General features: G+C 37.0%; 1 protein-coding gene across 9 annotated transcripts in view; it reads left to right on the top strand.

Annotated features, from left to right (window-relative positions):
- The window catches only part of shank3a (SH3 and multiple ankyrin repeat domains 3a), a 272211-nt gene that overhangs the window by 237534 nt on the left and 13663 nt on the right, over positions 1–21014 (top strand). For all 9 annotated transcript variants that reach the window (XR_014535302.1, XR_014535303.1, XR_014535304.1 and 6 more), the window contains 4 exons: positions 8240–8315; positions 16664–16746; positions 19533–19657; positions 19810–19945. Coding sequence is in view for 6 of the 9 variants with exons in the window: in XM_083551732.1 (XP_083407858.1) it covers positions 8240–8315; positions 16664–16746; positions 19533–19657; positions 19810–19945 (420 nt within the window). In the remaining 3 variants the exon portion in view is untranslated. The remainder of the gene's footprint in view (positions 1–8239; positions 8316–16663; positions 16747–19532; positions 19658–19809; positions 19946–21014) is intronic.

Here is a 21014-nt window from a genome sequence, read left to right as displayed (position 1 = left end):
CACAGCACCATCTGGAACTGTCTATGTAACAAATATGTGTATAGAAAGAATTTGGCTTTATTATCTTTTGATCTTGCTTTGCTATTGCATCTCACATCCTCAAGATTGTCAGAGTTTGCTGAATTACTCATCAATACACACAGCTATGCAAGCAAAGAAAATATTCTGGGAAGCTATGGGCTGCAGTGTCCTGGCACTTATTGGAGTATTTGCAAAGTAAAACTCTTATCAAGAGTTACTTACTTTGATCCCATTCATGCAACAGAGCAGCTATGGAGGTTAAGGACCTTACTCAGGGGCCCAAAAGTAGCAGCTTGATGTGGTACGAATTTGAATTTATAGGAAGCAGAATCCAGTTCTTGTGATGCTGCAGCCACTGTAGCTTCAGGTTTTTGTTTTTGGTTGACTGGAGTGGAATCTGCGTTTTGACGATTAATCGGCACTGATAGTTGATTGCTGGAACTATCGGATATCAGCAAAAATCCATCTCGTAGCATCCGGTCCGCTGTCATTCCCAGAGCGGCCTCTAGAGGCGAATCACTAACTGTGTGCTGTTTGTATTTACACATGAGACTGCGTGCTGCATGGAGAGTGCTTTATACAATTTATTATTTAAAATGTATTAATTATATAATTATATTAATTGATGAATATAATAATATTTATTTAGCACATTTTCATGATCAGTACTGTTTTTTGTTTTTTATGTTTGTAACCAAGTTCAGTATTATTTTACATGGATTGTAAAGTTTGTCTTTTTTTTTATCCAGTATCCAGTTTAAAAAAAATTTTATTAGTCGGTTATTGGCAAGTATGATCTAACCTGGCTATCAGTATCGGTAAAATCCGTCGACCTCTATTTTTCAATGATTATTGTGTTGAGCATTTAGAGATGCTTTTCTGTCACCTGTAGAACTCATTAAATGCTCCTCAAATTTTTATTTGTTTCTGTGCAAACTCTAGAGACTGTTATGTGTGAAAATCTCAGCAGTTTCTAAACACTCAGACCAACCTGTCTGGCACCAACAACCACGATCAAAGATCAAATGTGAGATCACAGTTGTCTCTATTCTGATGTTTGACGTGAACACCGTGGACGCTCTGGATTGTATCTGCATGATTTCATGCATTGTGCATTTAGATGACTGCATAATTGGATTAATGTGTGTGTTTCATTGTTCAAATATTGTGTACAAACTGTGTAGAATGTGTAAGTAGGTGTGTTTATTGCCCTATTCATTCTTTGTTACTGTACTGTGGCTTTTGTTGGTGGTTTACTAAAGTAAATATTTCTTTCTTCACCTCTTTAACTGTGGCTGGTTGGTTGGTTCAGTCTGGTTTGGTTTCGGGTGAAAATAAGGATGAGAAAGTGGGCAGTCACTGTTCAGCTCTATAGGTCGTGTTGTGTCTGACTTTGTCTGCTGGGTCATGACTCAGTGTCACACCCTGCAGCTACAATGCTCTGGACTGATTGTGTTTTATTGTATTGCTGTATCTCCAGCATAACCATGATGTTATGTTTGATGGTGTAACATACCATGGCCTTTGGCTCTACTGGACAAACACACTAACCACACACTCAAGCAGCACAAAAAAAAACATTTAGCACAGATTTCAATATGATACATATTTTGAGCTGGATAAGACATCTTGTGTTATGTGTAGATAAAATTATGACAGAAAGAATCTCATGAAGAAGTGAATATGTAGTTTTTATGTCTGTGAAAGAACACTTAACTTTCAGTATAATTATATTATCATGCAGTTTGTGCTTGTGAGGTTGATGAATATTCTTGGTTAGAGCTTTAGAGAAAGGAGGATTTTTTTTTTGGTGTCTAAATTCAAATAAACATTTGATAATATACTGGTATTGTGTATTATAACTGAATAGGATGTGCATGTGAAAATCATACCACTAATTTCTTATTTGGCTCCAAATCTGTTGAATAGCACTTGGTACAACATGTCCTACCTGTTGCACAATGAATTTACAATCTAAGTTCGGAATACTGTGTGTAATTTTGATGTTAATACCCAACTATGAGCTCTTAACTCTTCTGCTAATACAATTCAACCTGTCTATTTCTTATTAAAAAATTGTCTGTGCCGTTGGTGGAGAAATAAAACACCTTTGCAACACTTCATACCATTCAGTGTCTAGGAAAGAAAATAATATTTCCCTCATGTCTTCACTATCACCTCTCCAAGGTCTCTCCATTTGTAACTGGCTTTTCATTACCTCTGAAAACTCCAAGTGAAACGGTCGAATGCACGGCTCTGATCTGACCGGCTAATCCTTCCCCAAATCTCGCCACAGAACCGGGTTGACTCGGCACAGGGCAAGCAGAGGCCACAGAGAGATGCACGCTGGCTGGTATGAAAAAATTGTGAGATTAAGTAAAAGCATGAAGGATGGGGTGAGAGATAGAGGAGAGAGACGGTGACGGGAAAGAGGTGATACAGAAATCACATCAGTATCAGCTCTGAGCCTGAACATCATTATCAACCATGGAGAGAAAGCAGACATCACACTGCTGCTCTGACCCATTTACTGCAATCTGTGTGTGTGAGTGTGTGTCTCTGTGTGTGTTTGAGCTTGTTCTTTAGGGGACATGACCACATGATGACAAATCTTGAGCTGTGTTATTGGACAAGATGTGATTTTATATGAAGGGCTTAGAGAGCCGGACAAATCCGTTTTGGCTAATGAGGTTAATCGGAGGTTTTGGGTGTAGCCAATGCTTTAATTGACTCAACACAGAAATATACACTAAGATGTTTAGTAACGGAGAAGAACATTCGAGTGCGAGGTTAAAGAGTTCTGTCAGCATTTAACATTCTCCTTCAGTGAAGAGGAACATCGTCCTTCAGTCACAAGCTTTCAGGACAAGTACTGCTTAGTGAATGAACTGTCAGGAGCAGGTGTTTATAGAGAAAAGAACACTGTATTAACATTGGCGCATCTTTACCTACTTTAGATAATTTAATACGAGTCTGCTTTGTTTTTATTTGTGTAATAGTATTTATAGGGGTATAAAATCTTATCCACAAAATCCCTCTGTGGCTGCAGGTTTGCAGATAAGATTGGACTATTCTCTAGAGGTTTATGAGACTTTATAGTTAACTTATCTGAAGTACATCATATTATGGCACATATCATGACAATGACAGTTAAATGGCTCTATACTTTAATGGCTTTTCTCCTATTTTTACATTGCCACAGGTGCTCACAGGGTTTAGATGTGCATTTAATTAAATTATTATGATGATAATGATCATTTAGAAACTATGTCCTATATGCTTCAGGGAAAAACTGGAAAGTTTCAGGCTATAAATAAGGAATATGCAGGTTTCAATGTCTTGGTAGTGATACAAAAAGATTGAAATGTCATCATAAGTTTCAAAATTCCCTACCTTATAGCAGTGGTAGACTAGAGGATTCCTATGTCCAACTTCACTCTTAGAACCTGTAAAGGTTTTTGTTAAAACAATAACCATTATTAATGTAGTAAATCTTAAACAAATTCAAGTTTCTTTATAATTTTTTTCTGTTGGTGTTTGTATTGTGTCAACACATTGCGGTGTACTAATTTATAGATCTTCATCTCTAGGATTTTGTACATCTTATCCTGTTCCATTTAAATAGTGTTATTATATCTGTAATTAGATCATGTTTACTTGCTGTACTGTAATTTCCCCTCAAGCATCTGTTTCTCCTGATTAGCTAGTACAGGAGTGTCCCATTACAGTAATTAATCATTTCTTTCCTCTGCCTCAAGTGGTAGCATTATCTTTTTTGGATTGTCCATCTGTCTGATCATCTAAGATTATTATTAGTGTGATATAACAAGAACATTTGATTTAAAAATGTCACAGCAAGATCAAATGAATATATACAGTACAGACCAAAAGTTTGGACACACCTTCTCATTCAAAGAGTTTTCTTTATTTTCATGACTATGAAAATTGTAGATTTACACTGAAGGCATCAAAACTATGAATTAACACATGTGGAATTATATATGGAATTATATACATAACAAAAAAGTGTGAAACAACTGAAAAATGTCTTATTCTAGGTTCTTCAAAGTAGCCACCTTTTGCTTTGATTACTGCTTTGCACACTCTTGGCATTCTCTTGATGAGCTTCAAGAGGTAGTCACCTGAAATGGTCTTCCAACAGTCTTGAAGGAGTTCCCCGAGAGATGCTTGGCACTTGTTGGCCCTTTGGCCTTCACTCTGCGGTCCAGCTCACCCCTAAACCATCTCGATTGGGTTCAGGTCCGGTGACTATGGAGGCCAGGTCATCTGGCGCAGCACCCCATCACTCTCCTTCTTGGTCAAATAGCCCTTGATGCCTTCAGTGTGACTCTACAATTTTCATGAAAATAAAGAAAACTCTTTGAATGAGAAGGTGTGTCCAAACTTTTGGTCTGTACTGTATATATATTTCTTTACAAGATAGTAAATGCAACCAATTGCATTGACCAGTACATCTCTAAAAGCGTATAGGTTAAAAGGTTTATTCAGATACGACCAAAGATCCACCATATACTCTAGTATAATTATATGTGTGCCTCCTAATGGAATATCCGCCACTACTATAGAAAACACTTAACACTATAGGTACTGTAAGAAGTGGATAAATTAGTGTTTTTATAGCTGCAAATAGCACATAAGTCTGTTGGGTTCACTAAATCCCTATTAAACCACAAACTGTTGTCTCAAGGTTACCATTAGAGACACTTAGCTTTCTGTGGAATTAGTCACCGTTTACCCATTTAAGAGCTTTGACAGTGTAAAAACACAAAACAGCATTATTAACCATTAGCAGTGCATCAGGAAATAACAATACAGGTCTTAACTGTTATTTTCCAAGATGATTATGTATACTTGTGGTCTGCTGGGAACATGGGTATAATAGGATCATTGTTTACTAAATGTACGGTATTTGGCAGACGCCCTTATCCAAAGTGACTTATAGTTATCACATTCATACACCTGAGCAGCTATGGGGTTAAAGGCCCTGCTCAGGGGTCCAGGAGTGCAGCTTGGTGTGTTTGGGGATTTAAACTCGAGACCTTTGGATCCAAAGCCCAGTGCTTTAATCACTTAGATCACATCCCCCAATGCCCCCAATGCCTTAATCACCAAGCTACCACTACCTTAACCTTAGGGTAAAGAAAGTTGTGTAAATGAGCAGGTTTGCCATGTCTGTCAGTGTTGTATTTTGAAACACTGGCTGCTTATGAATGCTTTGTGGACATAAGTTTCCAGTGGCACTCTGAAATGCCGCTTTATGTCCGTTTTTATGATTTTGTCTTTGTTGTGTTCAGACGCAGGCCTTTGTGTGTGTATTTGATTTTGCCCCCAGTTCTGATTGTTCTTCTGCCATCTGGAAAGAACGAGACTCAGCTGTGCTGCAGGAACTCCTAATCTCAGTCTTTAATCCTGATACATTATGACAGCAGTTGCCAAAAGCTGCAGGCCAACAGAAAACACAGTATGATTCACAAATATACTTTAACCCTGATTGACCTTAACCTTGTTTCTTGAGCTAAGGTACTTTGAGGGTATGTGTTAGAGGTAATCTACCTGGTGTTTGACAGGTTAAATTTTATTGATTTCAGATTATGCCTGGTAATTAAATGCCCTGCATGCTCATGTAAATATTAGCTACTATATCGACAAAAATACTAGGACACCTGACTTTTCCAGCAATATCTCATTTTCCACAAATTGTTCCCACAAAGTTGGAGGCACACAATTGTCTTTGGGTGCTGTAGTATAAAATTTTACCTTCAATTGAACTAGGAGACCCAAACCTGTTCCAGCATGACCAAGTCCTTCGCATCATCTTCGCAACGAGACAGCTCCAGGAAGATATAATTCACATGGGTTAGTGTGGAAGATCTTAAATTCATAGTTGAATCATGTAGCTCTTAAATATAACTCTGAGGAAATATTGTATTGTTGTACCTAAAAGTGTGGTTGCTGAAGCAGAACCTGCTCTGCTTACAGCTTACTTTTAGTAAGCATAGTTTATAACTTTATCCATGACAAAATATATCCTCAAACAGGTCTCTGAATATGATTATTAAAAAATCTTTACTTTTTTTCCCCCCCTGAACTTCTAAGGAATGATACAGTTAATTTATCAGTAGTACCATATTTACATTTGCATTGCAAAAACTCCTCATCTAGTCAATCTTATTTCTAGCCATAAAATCGTATTATCTTATTTTAATAATAAAATACTATGCAAGAACAGATTGCGGAAGGTTACTATGATTGTTTATCCTTTTTTTCTAACTTACTGAGTAAAGCTTAAAGTTACTTATTTTACATGCAAATTGAGGTTAAATTAGAGACATTATTTCAGGCCATTATAATTTAAGACTTTACTTTAGCTGTAATAACTGGTTTTAAGGTTGCCCATTAAAAATATTTAATAATCACACTTAGGACTCGTTCATTAGTATTATTTATTCCAAATGCTTGTTAACAGAAACACATTTATTTACAACCTAATAACAAATTATACGAGTTTGCAGAATTAGGTCACCACACTCTTTCCAAACATTATCCAGTGTGGATACTTTAAAACTTTGCTTTCTATACAAAGTATTTTGTGGCTTTTTACTACAATGTTTTTGTAGTTTGATTTCAGTTTCTCATGTTGAACATCATTCAGTGTTCAGTAATGACAAGATACATTCGATAATGTTTTATGTTGCAATAAGTTGAAGTATTTTGAGAGGTAGCGAGTAAAGATTTGAGTTGTTTTTGCATGGGATCTACTGTGTATGGCATTTGAATAAATAATTGTTGGCACTGGCAGATCATTTGACTTGTTCCTAGTCTGTATTCCATAATTCATGCATTTATTTCTTCAATTTAAACGTTTATTTTTTTTCAGTGTGCATTAACTACATTTACAATTACTGCAGCTTTTATCCAGTGCAGCTCTACAGTAAAACAGGATACGGTTAAACAACTAAGGGGTTAAAGCCCTACCAATTAGATACTTTTACCATCCATACTCAAACTTTCTTTCTTGTTTTAGATTGTTTTATAATTTAAATCCTATTATCTCTTTATATTGAATGCAAAGAATTGAACTGAACCGAAGAGCGGGTAAAATCCGTAATGCGGCTAGTCCAGGGATGATCGCCAGTGTGAACCGTAGATCGGACGGTGAACGAGTGGAAATAGGGCCCTTATGATGGGGAGAGTAGATTGGAGGCAGGTGAAGGTGATTAGTAGGAGGGCGAGGCTGTGCGAGTGTGCTGAGTGTAGGAGGGAGGCGTGGCGGTTCCCTGACAGTAAGTGTACTGTTTTATTTTTTTTGTGCAATCTGTCATTCTCTTTCTTTAGGAAATGATAAATGACTGCATTACTTTTGTTCAGTGTTTCGTTCAAAAGTTTGCATATGTGCACCTGTGCATTACTTTCTTTAAATCTCTGAATTTCCCTCCTGCAGTGCTAACTTTATCTATTTATCTCGCCGCTCCTCTTGCCATTACCTTCTTACTTCTGCAGTGACAGAGATCACGCCACAGTCTGTGCTCGCCTGAGGTGACATTATTTCAGATTCTCCATCTGATCTGATTTTACCCAGAGATACACGACATTTAACATCGTTATGTTCAGCCTGATAAACAGAAAATGGCATCTCTTTTGATGACACCCTGGGATTTGCAGTATCATACACATATAACTCACAAACAAACATCACAGTCGGCTAATAATATTGAGTAAATAGTCATCGCTAGCATGGATCTGTACCTGTAGTGCTCTCAGATTAAACCTAATACACAGTGAAGAAGTCTCAGTATGCTTGCTTTGGTAAATCGTATGTGAAATAGAGCATGTTTTGTGTGTGTGTGTGTGTGTGTGTGTGTGTGTGTGTGTGTGTGTGTGTGTGTGTGTACGAGCAGATTGTCCTTCTGCAGGGGAGCAGAGCATTGATTTCTAGCCCAAAGTCTAATCACATAAATCTAGCAAGACTTAAGATGCCAGGCTTATTAACCAAACGCTCTGCTTCAGGATTAATGAGCCACTGCTTTCACTGATGCACACGCTAGCAAACACACACACACGCGCGCACACACACGTACCCTCAAACACGTATGCTTAAAAACCTGCCAATTATGCAGACAGGATTGCATTCATATACAGATTTAGGATGTTAGAGTTAGCATGTTTGAGTTGGATTTGATAATGTTTTGTCTTGCAGAAACAAGAGAAGATCGAACAAAGAGGCTGTTCAGACACTACACTGTGGGCTCTTATGACAACTTTACCTCCTACAGGTAGGTTAATAGCAGTGTGCATGTGTGCATGTGTGCTTGCGTGCGTGCGTGCTTGTGTGTGTGTGTGTGTGTGTGTGTGTGTGTGTGTGTGTGTGTGTGTGTGTGTGTGTGTGTGTGTGTATGCATAATTCACACACTCACAGTGTGTAAAATGCATCTTAGATGTTAACAGAAAGCAGTATTATTAGATCTGTGAGTATATGTAGTCTGTGTCCAGGCCTCTCCTGTCATCTAGAGGCTGAAGAAGGGCTTTACACAATATGATTCCCCTCCCTAAAGCCATCTCTTGTCATGTGTAGTATCATTATCACATATATTCTCTCCATCCGATGCATTTATTTATTGTTCGTTTTTTGTGTTGATGATGGCTACTGTTGCGAGAATCCCTGTACTTAATTTGTAGTGTTACAACAAAAACACAATATGAAATTAACCGATAAGACATTTTAACACACAAAATGCGTGCCATGAGGGACCATTTTGTAACACCTGAATGAAAGAGGGAAGAAGAGATTTTGACTAGGATGAGGAGATGAAACAGGGATGAAGTGATTGATTTAAGCGGTGATGTGGAAAGAGAGAGAATTAATGACTGGAGTCAGTCAAACTGCACATCTCCATTTGTCCTCCCTTACTCAGTCAGCACGACAACAGCAAACAAGCTTGCCTACGGGCTGAGATTAAAGACTGCACGTTGCTCCTTACTGCCATTCACATGCTTTGAGCGCATGACCGAACTGATTGATCAACTCAGCACATCACAGTGACTCCAGCTGTTTTTAGGCATGAATTAATTGACCTTAGGTAGAACATCAATTTGACGTACATTGGGATGGAGGCTGGTCAGGATCAGTGGAAGTGTAGCATAATTAACTGCTAAAACAGCAAATACAGAGCACAGAAATGGTTATGCAGTAATAGTTTTTCTTTTGTTTTGTTTTTTAACTTAGTCTATTTCTGCATATGTGATGTGTGAGATTCACCAATCATTTTTATTTTTTCATCTCAAAAAGTTTACTAAAAATTTATTTGTTTACTCAAAACATACTTGCAGTACAGTAAAGGTCGAAATCATTTCGTAGCTTTATAAAATAAATTTTGTAGTTAAAAAAAAAAATAAAAAATGTAACTTGACTGCAAATTTATGCTCTTGTATAAATAAAAAATATTTGAATATTTCTTACAATAAAATGATTATATAATAAACAGAACTATTCCAGACTTATTTACTAATTTTTTTCAGGAAAGAAAAAAATATTGTGTTTTTTCAATGATAAAATGCCTACATATTAAATATAAATATAAAAATATATAATATAAATATAATATTTTTGTATATTAAAGTCTTTGGAAATACAGTTGGTCAAGTCATTTTTATTATAAAAAAAAAGAGGAATTGTTTAATTTGTCTGTATATCAATAATACTTGCTATGATATTGTATTTTGCATTTTTATGCAACAACCCTGTTTAACTCACTGATGACTTTTCATGGTAATGTTCTAGTACAGCTTTCATAAAACGTTCTTTCATGTCTCCCTCAGAACAACAAAAAACATTTAAGCAGGTGTTTTTTGTAACTTGCAGACAGGAACATGTTTTCAGATACTAAGCACAGAAAGGCAAAAGTGAATGAAGTACACGAAGCGTGTACTTGAGTAAAAGTAAAGATTCACTATGTAAAATATGACTCCATAAAGTAAAAGTGCTCCATTTAAACTTTCATTTGAGTAAAAGTACAAATTTGTACAATTTGCCTTCAAAATACTTAAGTATCCAAAGTACTATATTTATTATGGCTATTATGTTCCTGTTATAATTTTATCACAAGACTTTTTGCTTAATCAACTCAGTTTACGTGAAAATGTTAGTCTTAGCAAACAATCTATTAATAGAATAATATTAATGAGTCAAACACGACTTCAAAATAATTGCACAATTATGGCCAGGAGTGTTGTGGTGAGTTCGAGTCAGGAGATTCTTCCATCATTTATTCCTCTCAAAATGTTCTGCTTGATGTTGAACTGACGCTGAACTGCATGTTCATGCAATGGCGGTTCGAGCTTGAATGACGCCTGGGTGAACCACGCCATGACCCAACGTCTCCCCCATTGATAAGTTTCGGCTTTGAAAAGCTCCTCTTTGCTTCAGCTACCGTCACTGGATGAGTCAGACATATTCTCACAGCAGTCTACAAATTTTTATACATTTCTGAGAGCTCCATTTCATCTATAAATATCACCCTAAATCCATTTATTGCACAATTAAATACACGTCAGTGGGCACAATTGATCAAACTCTCAGAAACAAGAACAACAAAACTCTTCGGCTAATTGTAGCCATAAGATACATACAACATCTATATCCTTATAAAATATGTATTTTAAATTAGTTTTTTTAAGATTTACTGGAGATTCACCTTACTGACCTCAGTCCAGTACCTGTTTAGTACAATCACAGAAAACCTTTATGACATCACCTCAATTACCGGCAACCAAATCAATAAGTACCATTTTAACTACAATCCAACTAGACTAGTTAGGTTGTAACTCTATGGTTTACAGCTGCTATAATGTAAGCGATAACAAAAATATGTGTTTTCTAGACATTTAATAACATCAAATGTTAAATGATTACAGCAATGGCAGGCTATTTATTAAATAAGATCATTTGTAATTTTGCAATCTTGTACAAATTGCTGTGCTATAAAGCACCTCGGGATGTGGAAATAATTCACTTTCATTAGGTGATATTACATGACTTCGGTGTGGATTCATATTCATTCATTTCTGAGCACAACCCAAAGTGTTTTATTCCTTACTTGATGGCTTCAACAGCTACCCATAGACATTCATTATAATAAGTGAGGTTTGAGTGTTGGGTAATTATACATACTGATGTACAGTATACTGTACTGAGTAATTCTTTATGCAGTATTTATAATGTATGTGTTTGGTAACAGAATGGAGACTACTTTTGTTTGCATGTACACTGGTTTTGTAGTTTTGATTTAAATTAAATGAATTTTTAATTGTAGAGTGCTTTTAACAATGGACATTGTTTTAGAGCAGCTTTACAGAGATAAAGTTGTACAAAAGAATGTATAAGTTTAGTGTCTAAAAGTTTGTTTGTTATAATTGTAAGTTTATCCCTAATGAGCGAGTAATGGTGACTGTGGCAAAGAAAAACTCCCTGAGATGGTATGCGGAAGAAGCCTTGAGAGGAACCAGACTCAAAAGTGAACCCGTCCTCATCTGGGTGGCGCTGAATGTCAATTTATAATAGTTTGATCATTGTTGATGTGTTCATGCAAACCCCAGTCCAAACACACACCCCCCGTTCAATTCCGATTAATCGAAAGGATAATTAACAAAAGTGTTCTTTAAAAAAAAACAAAAGACACGTATTTAGTTGAACCATCTGTAATTTTGACATTTTCAAAAATTGAGTCCATGCGGGTTTTCTTCTTTGAACAAACTGACTCATGCTGCGTTGTTTCTTTCTGTAAAAAAAAAAAAAAAAAAAAAGCAGTATTTGAGTAAGCAATTTGTGTAAATCAACATTTGTATTCTTTTTAATGCTAATTGCAGATGGCATTTTATTTATAAAATATAATACAACATTGTTTTGACAATTTTAGTAAAAAAAAATACACAGACATTTTGATCAATTGTGAAAATATAAGCATCTAAAATATATACTTAACTTAATGTTGTACAATATTTAAATAATATATGCATAAATTGAAATTATTTTGGGGGGGGGTTAGAGGAAGCATATGACAGGGTGCAGAGAGAGGAGTTGTGGTATTGTATGAGGAAGTCAGGTGTGGCACAGAAGTATGTGAAGGAAGTGCAGGACATGTATGAGGACAGTGTGACAGCAGTGAAGTGTGAAGTAGGAATGACAGACTGGTTCAAGGTGAAGGTTGGACTGCATCAAGGATCGGCTCTGAGCTCTTTCCTGTTTGCAGTTGTGATGGACAGGTTGACGGACGAGGTCAGACAGGAGTCTCCGTGGACTATGATGTTAATTACTGTTGTAGTAGACAAATGCTATAAAAAGAGAATGGAACAGAGAAACGCAGCGAGCAAACAGGCTAGATTTAAAAAAAAAATATAAAAAAAAATACATTGGTGTACAAATACATAAACATTCACTGAAAATCCCTTCATCAAACTATACCATTTTTACATGATGATAATTATACAGTTTTTTCTTAACGTGCTGATGTTTTGCCTTCACCCATGACACCAGTTTTTTTTTTTTCCCATGTTCTCAAGCATCACGGTGGTACTTCTATCCCACACAAGCACTGCTTTGCATAACTTGCAGGTTACATTCTTCTTTGTGGCGTTTAATATAAAATGCTCCTATGACTTGTTTAACTGGGATGCATGTTTTTTCCTGCTCTAGTTGACCCTGTACTCTCCGCTAATTCGCAAGCGGCTGTGTATCTTACTGTCACGCTAAACTGTAACTTGAGCAGCCCAACTGATTGATAATGGCATTCGTTGACAATGCATTTCATTATCAATTATCATCAAATAGTTGTTGCAGCCCTAAATTGAAGAGTTTATTAGTTACTAGTATATAGTACATTGCAGCTGTATGTAGGGGATTACTGTGTGATTTTTTTGTTTGTTGTTTGCACAGCAAAATAATGACGATTTAAGTAATCAATACCAAAATAGATGGTCTGGATATTTGCTTGTATACATTTGATGTTTGCAGTAGTAGATTAATTTAAAACACTTACCTTGATATTGGTAATGCACAGCATGAGCTCTTTTCTGTATGAAGTAATGTCACATTCATGCCAATGCTCTGTTTTGTTTTGGTAATGAGCATGAGAAAATTTTAATTTGAAACTTTGACTTGTGGATGAATGGACAAAAGCAGCATACTTTTACAAAAGAAATTACAACAATAAAAATAAATAACACTGATATGCCATGAATATCAAGATAAATGTAATAAGTCAAGGCACCTGTTTAGCTTTTTCCTCTGTGGGCTTTCTGAAACTAAGGAGAAATACAGTATATAACCGTGATCCATCATTCTTCATGGGTAATGGACTGTGCCAATGTGACCAATGTCCAGGGAACTCTTACTGTAAGGGGTGTTAAAGGCCTGAGACGTCAGAATGATATACTGAGAATTGAAACATTATAAAAGATAGACAGATTGCCCCAATTTCCAATTTGATGACAGGCATAACATGTAATAAATGAAGAAATATTGTCTGTCCCTGGACTCCTGAACCCATGCAATGCCTATTTGTACACCACAGGGTCCTGGAATTCACTCAGAAATAAATTTCAAGTAAAATGTATATTTTCATTAATATAAGCAAATATAAAAACTAATAAAACAAATATAAACCACTTATCCATTTAAAAAGCCTAGAGAGTAAATTTATTATTTTCCTTCTCTTAGGCACTTTTTTGTCATTTAAACAGCACAGTCCCCTGTGTTAAACATTACCCAAAATATATTCCAGCTAATAATACGTGTAAAATGAAAAACAGCGTTGTGATAATATCTCTACGCTAACAAGTCATCCGTAGCCAAATTATGTTTTTTTTTCCCCTAAAGTATTGTTGTATGGAACTACACTTTCCAGGATCATGTGAAAATAAGTCGGAATCAATTGAACCCTATTGACATTCAGTAATATTAAATGAAATGCACACTGCCTCTAATCAATGCTTTCTGGCGAGGATTTCGCTGTAAAACGCCTCTGCGATGTGAACGTAAACTGCAGCTCATTTCAGTATGTAAGTATAATCTGGACTCCTGCAATGCATCAGCCTCACTTGTGTTACCCCGGGGCACTAATGCAATGGAATCATCTGTAATTGATCTAATTGATTCTTCACTGCCCAATTATGTTCTTGTCATTTCTTATGCATCAGTGATGAACACCGTGAGAGAGGCAGAGGGAGAGAGTTATTATAATTATCCATAACAAAGGTAGTAGTCAAGTTGTGATCAGTGCACCTTATTCAGCAGTCGCTCTGTGCCACGACTTGAAGACACAGTGTTAAGGTTTTGTCAGAAATGCTTCCAATTAACAGCAAGAAAAGTCAATTTTTCAGAAAAGAACAAGTGCATGTAAGCTGTCATTAAAAACTTTCTTTCGGCTTCTCCCATTAGGAGTCGCCACAGCGGATCATCCGCAGGTTTGATTTGGCACATGTTTTTACACTGGATGCCCTTCCTAACGCAACCCTCCCCATTTATCCGGGCTTGGGACCGGCACTGAAAGTGGCTGGGGTTGGTTCCCTGACCAGGAATCGAACCCGGGCCACAGCGGTGAGAGCACCGCATCCTAACCACTAGACCACCAGGGACAAGCTGTCATTAAAACAGGGTAATATGATATATGATGTGGATTAAGGCAGTATACAGGAGGTGGTAATATGTAAAATCCCTATTTTCTTATGGTCTGTCACTACAGGCTGCATGCTTTTTCTTAAAAAAAAATTTCTGAGCAAACAGGACCTTTAGCATTAGCCACCATATCATGATTATAATTAGTGCAATAAAATCTGTATGATACTAAAGTAGAGTTTCTGTTTGAACATCACCATTTGCTCATACAGTCTTTAATTTAGGAAAACATGGTACATTACATGATTATTTGTGTGATGCGAGATGTTGGTCATGTTTGTTCCATGAGTCTATGCTCATCTGAGTGAGTGATCTAAAAACAGATCTGCCTTGGCTGTGTACACTAATGTATCCAACTCTAGTCATCTTTGTACAACCAAACAGATGGCTGCTGATGGAGTATAAAGGTCTGGGCTCTGTGAGTATGTCTGCAGGCTTTTATCCCGACCAAATGTCCCTATAATGATCGGAATACATGACAAGATAGTTGGTGTTTGGCTGGTCCTTATATATCTGTGTTGATTTAACCAAAAAGATGCACAAGGCAATGTATGTAACTACCATATTTTTCGCTACTTTTTCCTACGCTTTGAACCCCACGGCTTAAACAACGAAGCGGCTAATTTATGATTTTTTCCAAGGTTTTTCCCAGTTTTACAAACTTCAAGCCAAAAAACTGAGCGACATAACATTAGACCAATGAAATTTCTAAACGGAAACGACAAAACGCACCTCACCTGTGTTCTGAGCTACACGGCTTCGGGAGAAAAGCTTTCACCGGGTGATTTTGAAACCACGACGATGCCAAAAGATAAACTCCCGAAAGAAATAGTTGTGAAAGGAAGGAGGAAGACAGTGAACAATGACTTTCTTGGTCGTTTACCGTTCAGATACAAGCCGTTGTAACGCGTTGAGTCTGGGTGAAGGGAGAGCTCACTAACTCCAGTTGCAACAGAAATCATATAAGCACAGACAGGTTTCCAAAACTCGTACTTTTTTATTTTTCTTGGCAACAGCGTTATGAGTCAGTCAAAGAAACTTAGAAAGGAGCATCAGAAAATAATAAGGACATAATCCTCAGTCTTACACACACGCAGTAATACCAGAAGAATGCAGTGCCAGGCTATTCCCAAAATACTGCTCTGCTCCTAAAGGAAGCGCAACATATTTCACCCGTTACACCGTGTGTAACGTGTCTTTCGTTAAAGCCTGTGTAAAGTTTATTAGTGTAGACACACAGGTGCGGCTTATTTATGTTAAAAATTTTAATATTTGTCAAATTCAGTGGGTGCAGCTTAAATATGGGTGCGCTTTATAGTCCGTACACAATATTGGTCATGGTATGCCTGATTGGTATATACACCAGTATCATGGTAGAGTCTCAAACTATACACTTGATGTTGTAACAGCAAATACAATCTGTGTAACTTAAATTGTTGAAGAAGTTTATGCCGTTAATCCTCCACAGGTCAGAATTGTTTTAGCAACAAAAGGGGCACCAACACAGTATTAGGCAGGGGGTCCTAATGTTATGCCTAATTGATATATATACTGTACTATACTGTATACTGAGGTATATATACATGTACACCAGTACAGTAAGGCAACTTGCATGCAATGGAATGAAGGATCTGACAGGAAAGACTGCTTTAATATTTCATCTCTTGTTTTTAATAGTATAGAAAGGATGATATTAGCATTTTGTCCAATCTCTTAATGTGGTTATGGAGCCTGCTGTGAAGTAGTGCAGTGGGTCTAAAAATTATGAAAGATTTTTTCATCATATTGTCTTTCTCTCTAAAAAAGCTTTTATCCTGATTTGCTCATCAGCAGAAGAGTGGAGGGGGAGGGAGGTTGTGTTTTTTCTTCTTAAATTTTGGACAGTACCTGGGGTTGTGCTGTGCAGTAATGGTGTTCAGTTATGATCTAAATGCCATCCTCTTTCCTTGCCAGTGATTACATAATTGAGGAGAAAGATGCCATGCTGCAGAAGAAAGAGAACGAAGGTTTTGGCTTTGTCCTACGGGGAGCAAAAGGTAAGCGTGACCAAAATCTACATTCATTAAACCAGTCCTCAGGTTTTTGCTAGGCTGAATAACACTGTCATAAAATGAATGTGAAAATGAAAATTTATTTCTAGTACATGTTTTAGAGGGACATGCTGATATTTGAATTTCTTTTTTAGTTTCTAATAGTACGATGGCAGAGTAGTAGTGTAGTGTAGTGTAAAGTAGTGTAGATATCTGTGTGATTGTCCTTCATATGATTGTTCCTCACAAACCCATGATGGTTTATGATGGATTAGTGTCCCACTCAGGGTGACCTAACCATGGCATTCAATTGAACAAGCAATGATTTTTAGTTTCAGTCTTGCTGATGCATTGGCTGTTTGTGTCTTTGTATGTATGCAGGTGAATTTTTTTCACAGTTTTTATAAGATTATAACAGAGAGAATATCCCTAAATACTGTATCCATACCTAGTTTTAGTTTTTGCTGACACAGCATTTGCCAATATGCGACTTTCTTCCAATTTCCTATTCATCAGCTCATTGTAGCTTGTGATTGTAGCTTGTACCAATCTGATTGTCAGGGCAGAGAGAGTGTACCATCCTTCCCATTCAAAGAGCACAGCAAATTTCACTTTCTATACTTCTGGTGACACATGGCTGTGGCGTCGTCAGCTTGCGTTCATGCAAGCTCCCGTATAACAAGACGTTAATTTGTTTTTGTTTTGCCGCTCTGAAATAATGAAACCTGACACTGTCCGATCTAAATGTACATTACTACAGTGTATGATTTTCAAGATTCTGCTGGTAACATGGAAATAGAATCAAATGTATTTAATTATAGGAAGTTGTGAGTTTTCATAGAACAGCGACAGATTTCTTTACACTTTCACATGGTGGGATTTGATAGAAAGTCTCTAAGACCCATGAGACCTGATTCCCACAGGAGGAATTGTGAAAAATAACTGCCGTTCCTCTCACAAGACGGCACTGCACAGGAGCACAGGAGATGAGGGTGACTTTTTTTAGCTATGAGGAATAACATTTTTAACATATGAAACAACACTGAATTTATTCTGACCATTAGCATTTTACAAAATTCTTTTTAATCTCTGATAACCAGCTTTCTGTGACTGTTTTTGACAAATAAACATCTTCAGGTTAGGTGTATGAAGGTGTACCGCCTTGGTTCATGTGTATTACAGTATATACTCACTTACCACTTTATGTTGAAACACCTGTGGCCTCATATAGAAAACATTTACATGATTGTGTGTACAGGTCCACCTACTAATATATAAATTAAGAATTTGATTTGAAATGTGTGTGAAATAGCTGTTGTGCGGATTTTTCCTGGTGGTCGTGGAAGTGTGCTGTAAAAATTAGAGCATACAATTCTGGAAAAATAAATATTTATGTAGTATGTAAATTGCTTTGCTCATCTCCATAACAACAAAATTATAAGTTATGTAAAGTCTTTAAATAATTTAAATACATATTGGTTTAAAAATTGAAATATGTAAATTACAAATATCTAGGTCAGCCTTCTGCACTGAATTTGTTGTTGACAAAAAAAAAAATTAATAAATTTAACAAGACATTTGATATAATTAATAGTAAATAATAGCTGCCTAAGGCCTTTCTGGGGACTTGACAAATCAAGTACTGAGGAGATAACTGTTTAGGATCCTCTGATTTTGGAATTTATGATCATATATTACTACTGAATTAATTGAAAAGAAGTTTTACTAAGATTGTGCAACCAGCTGGTTGTACATATGCAGAGGAGAAAGTGTTGTAATTGTACTACATGTGACAATCTTTACATTGAGGTTTTTAGATACAGGTTTGTTTTTGCTATTGACTTCACTTTTAATAAAACATTGATTTCAGACTCTAAGTTGAGCCATTTTTATTTGCAAATTAGTTAAATAATGGGCAGAGCAGAGAAATGTTTGGTCAGTTGAAAGTACGTGCATGAGATTTTTTTTTTTTTTTTAAGTACAAATTTATAATAAAATTCGAGTATGCTTTGTAAATAATTCCTGTTCTTAGACAACAGAACATAACAGATATTACCAGAAAAGATTCAAACCAGCCCATTCCCGTGTTTGATATGAGCATCAACTGATGCTTTAATTCTGTATCTGCATGATTTTATGCATTGATTCATACAGAGGTTCTTAAAGTAGTGGACGAAAAAGAGTAGGTTAGTCAGGGCTACACTGAAAAGTCACATTTGTTTGCTATAAAAGGTTTATAGATCAGACTTAGGCAAGAAGCCATTTGAAGAGGAGTCTGATGATGACTTTGCTTTACAAACATGTATAAATGTGACATCTGGTGTGTCCTTCTTTCACATTTACAAACATGTATAAATGTGAAAGAAGGACACACCAGATGTCCTGAAGATCTCCTGCAGTGTACCCTGTGAGGCACTGTAGTAGTCATACCTCTTAGAATAAAACAACCAACAGGGGCTGAGAGTGTATGTGAGTGTAGAGGTGTGTGCCCCGTCTTTGCAGTGGCATCATCATGGGTAGGTGGTATGAGTTCCCAAAGCCATCTGTTACACACATGGTGTCATGTTTTCCATGCTCTCCCTCTCTCCTTTTTTCTTTCAGCTAACTGTTGCCTCAGACTTTCCCATCCTAATTATACTTAACATACGCTGGCTGTACCAAGCCTCAACAGTGCCCCAAACATCAGGATCATTGCTATAGCAACACAAGTGTAATGTGTGTATACAATAGATATGTTAAGAGTGCAGCAACTGAACTAGCATTTAATACCTTCTCTATGTGTATGTTTGTAGCAGAGACACCTATTGAAGAGTTTACCCCCACACCTGCCTTCCCTGCACTGCAATACCTGGAGTCTGTTGACGTGGAGGGCGTGGCCTGGAGGGCAGGGCTAAGGACAGGTGACTTCCTCATTGAGGTAAGGGTTTGATTATAATACTTCTTATCGTATAAACACATCAAGCATAAGAAGACACTTGATCAATGAGCCATGACAGCTGACAGAAAATGGAGAATTCCCTGAAGAAGAAAATGGAGAAGACGTTGAGCACATTTATCTGGGTGTTGCAGGTGAACGGTGTGAACGTAGTGAAGGTGGGCCATAAGCAGGTGGTGTCCCTTATCAGACAAGGTGGGAGCAATCTGCTGATGAAAGTGGTGTCAGTGACACGCAAACCAGAAACTGAGGACGTGGTCAGAAAAAAAGGTGAGACTCACAGCTGCTGTACATGTTAATGCACTGAATAAGACTGTTTAGGACGTGTGGTAATGTGAGTACATGCACCCATATGGAGACCTCATACAACAGTTTTTAACACCCAAATCACTATTGTTTACTGACTATCAGGCAGTCCTGACTCAAGTGTACTGCTAGATGCCTTTGTTTCCCTGATAGCACCCAGATAATCTAGTGAGCGTCTTCATGTGCATGAGGGTCGATGTATGCAGAAGCACACTATACATTACTTACAATGTTATCTTTAACAGACAGTGTATAAAAGTAAATTAAAATACTTGTATTTGATTGTATACTCACGCATTGTTACATGCTTTATGCATACTGTGGTTAAAAGCCACCCAAATAAAACACTTAGAACAGTTTCATATGAGGGACCTTGACTGAAAGTTGTCCGAAAAGTCCAAAAAGTTGTTTCTTCTCCTCAATTCATTCTTTTCCTCAGAATTCTACAAACAATACCCCATAATGACAACATGAAAATTGTTTATTTAAAATCTTTGCAAATTTATAAAAAAAATAATAAACAAAAAAGATTACAGGTGCACAAGTATTTACAGTCTTTGAGCCATGAGCACAAGGATTTTGTTGAGCCAGGGAAAGGCACAGCAGAGTTTCTTCAGCATTGAAGGTCCCAATCAGCACAATGGCCTCTATAATCCGTAAACTGAAGAAGTTTGGACCCACAAGGTCCCTTCCAAGAGCAGGCCCTCCTGCCAAACTGAGCGATCGGGGGAGAACCAAGTCCCTTAGTCAGGGAGGTGACCAAGAACCCGATTGTCACTCTGAAAGAGCTCCAGCATTTCTCTGGAAAGAGAAGAACCTTCCAGAAAAACATCTATCTCTGCAGAACTCCATCAATTAGGCCTATATGGTAAAGTGAACAGACAGAAGCCACTCCTCAGTAATAGGCACATGACAGTCCACATGGAGTTTGCCAAAAGGCACCTTAAAGACTCTCAGACCATGTGAATCAAAGATTGAACTCTTTGGCCTGAATGCCAAGCATCATGTGTGAAGGAAACCAGTCACCTGGCCA

The sequence above is a fragment of the Silurus aristotelis genome, assembly GCF_946808225.1.
Source record: "Silurus aristotelis genome assembly, chromosome: 10".
NCBI classification, from domain to species: Eukaryota; Metazoa; Chordata; class Actinopteri; order Siluriformes; family Siluridae; genus Silurus; species Silurus aristotelis.
This window is presented reverse-complemented; position numbering and strand designations above follow the sequence as displayed.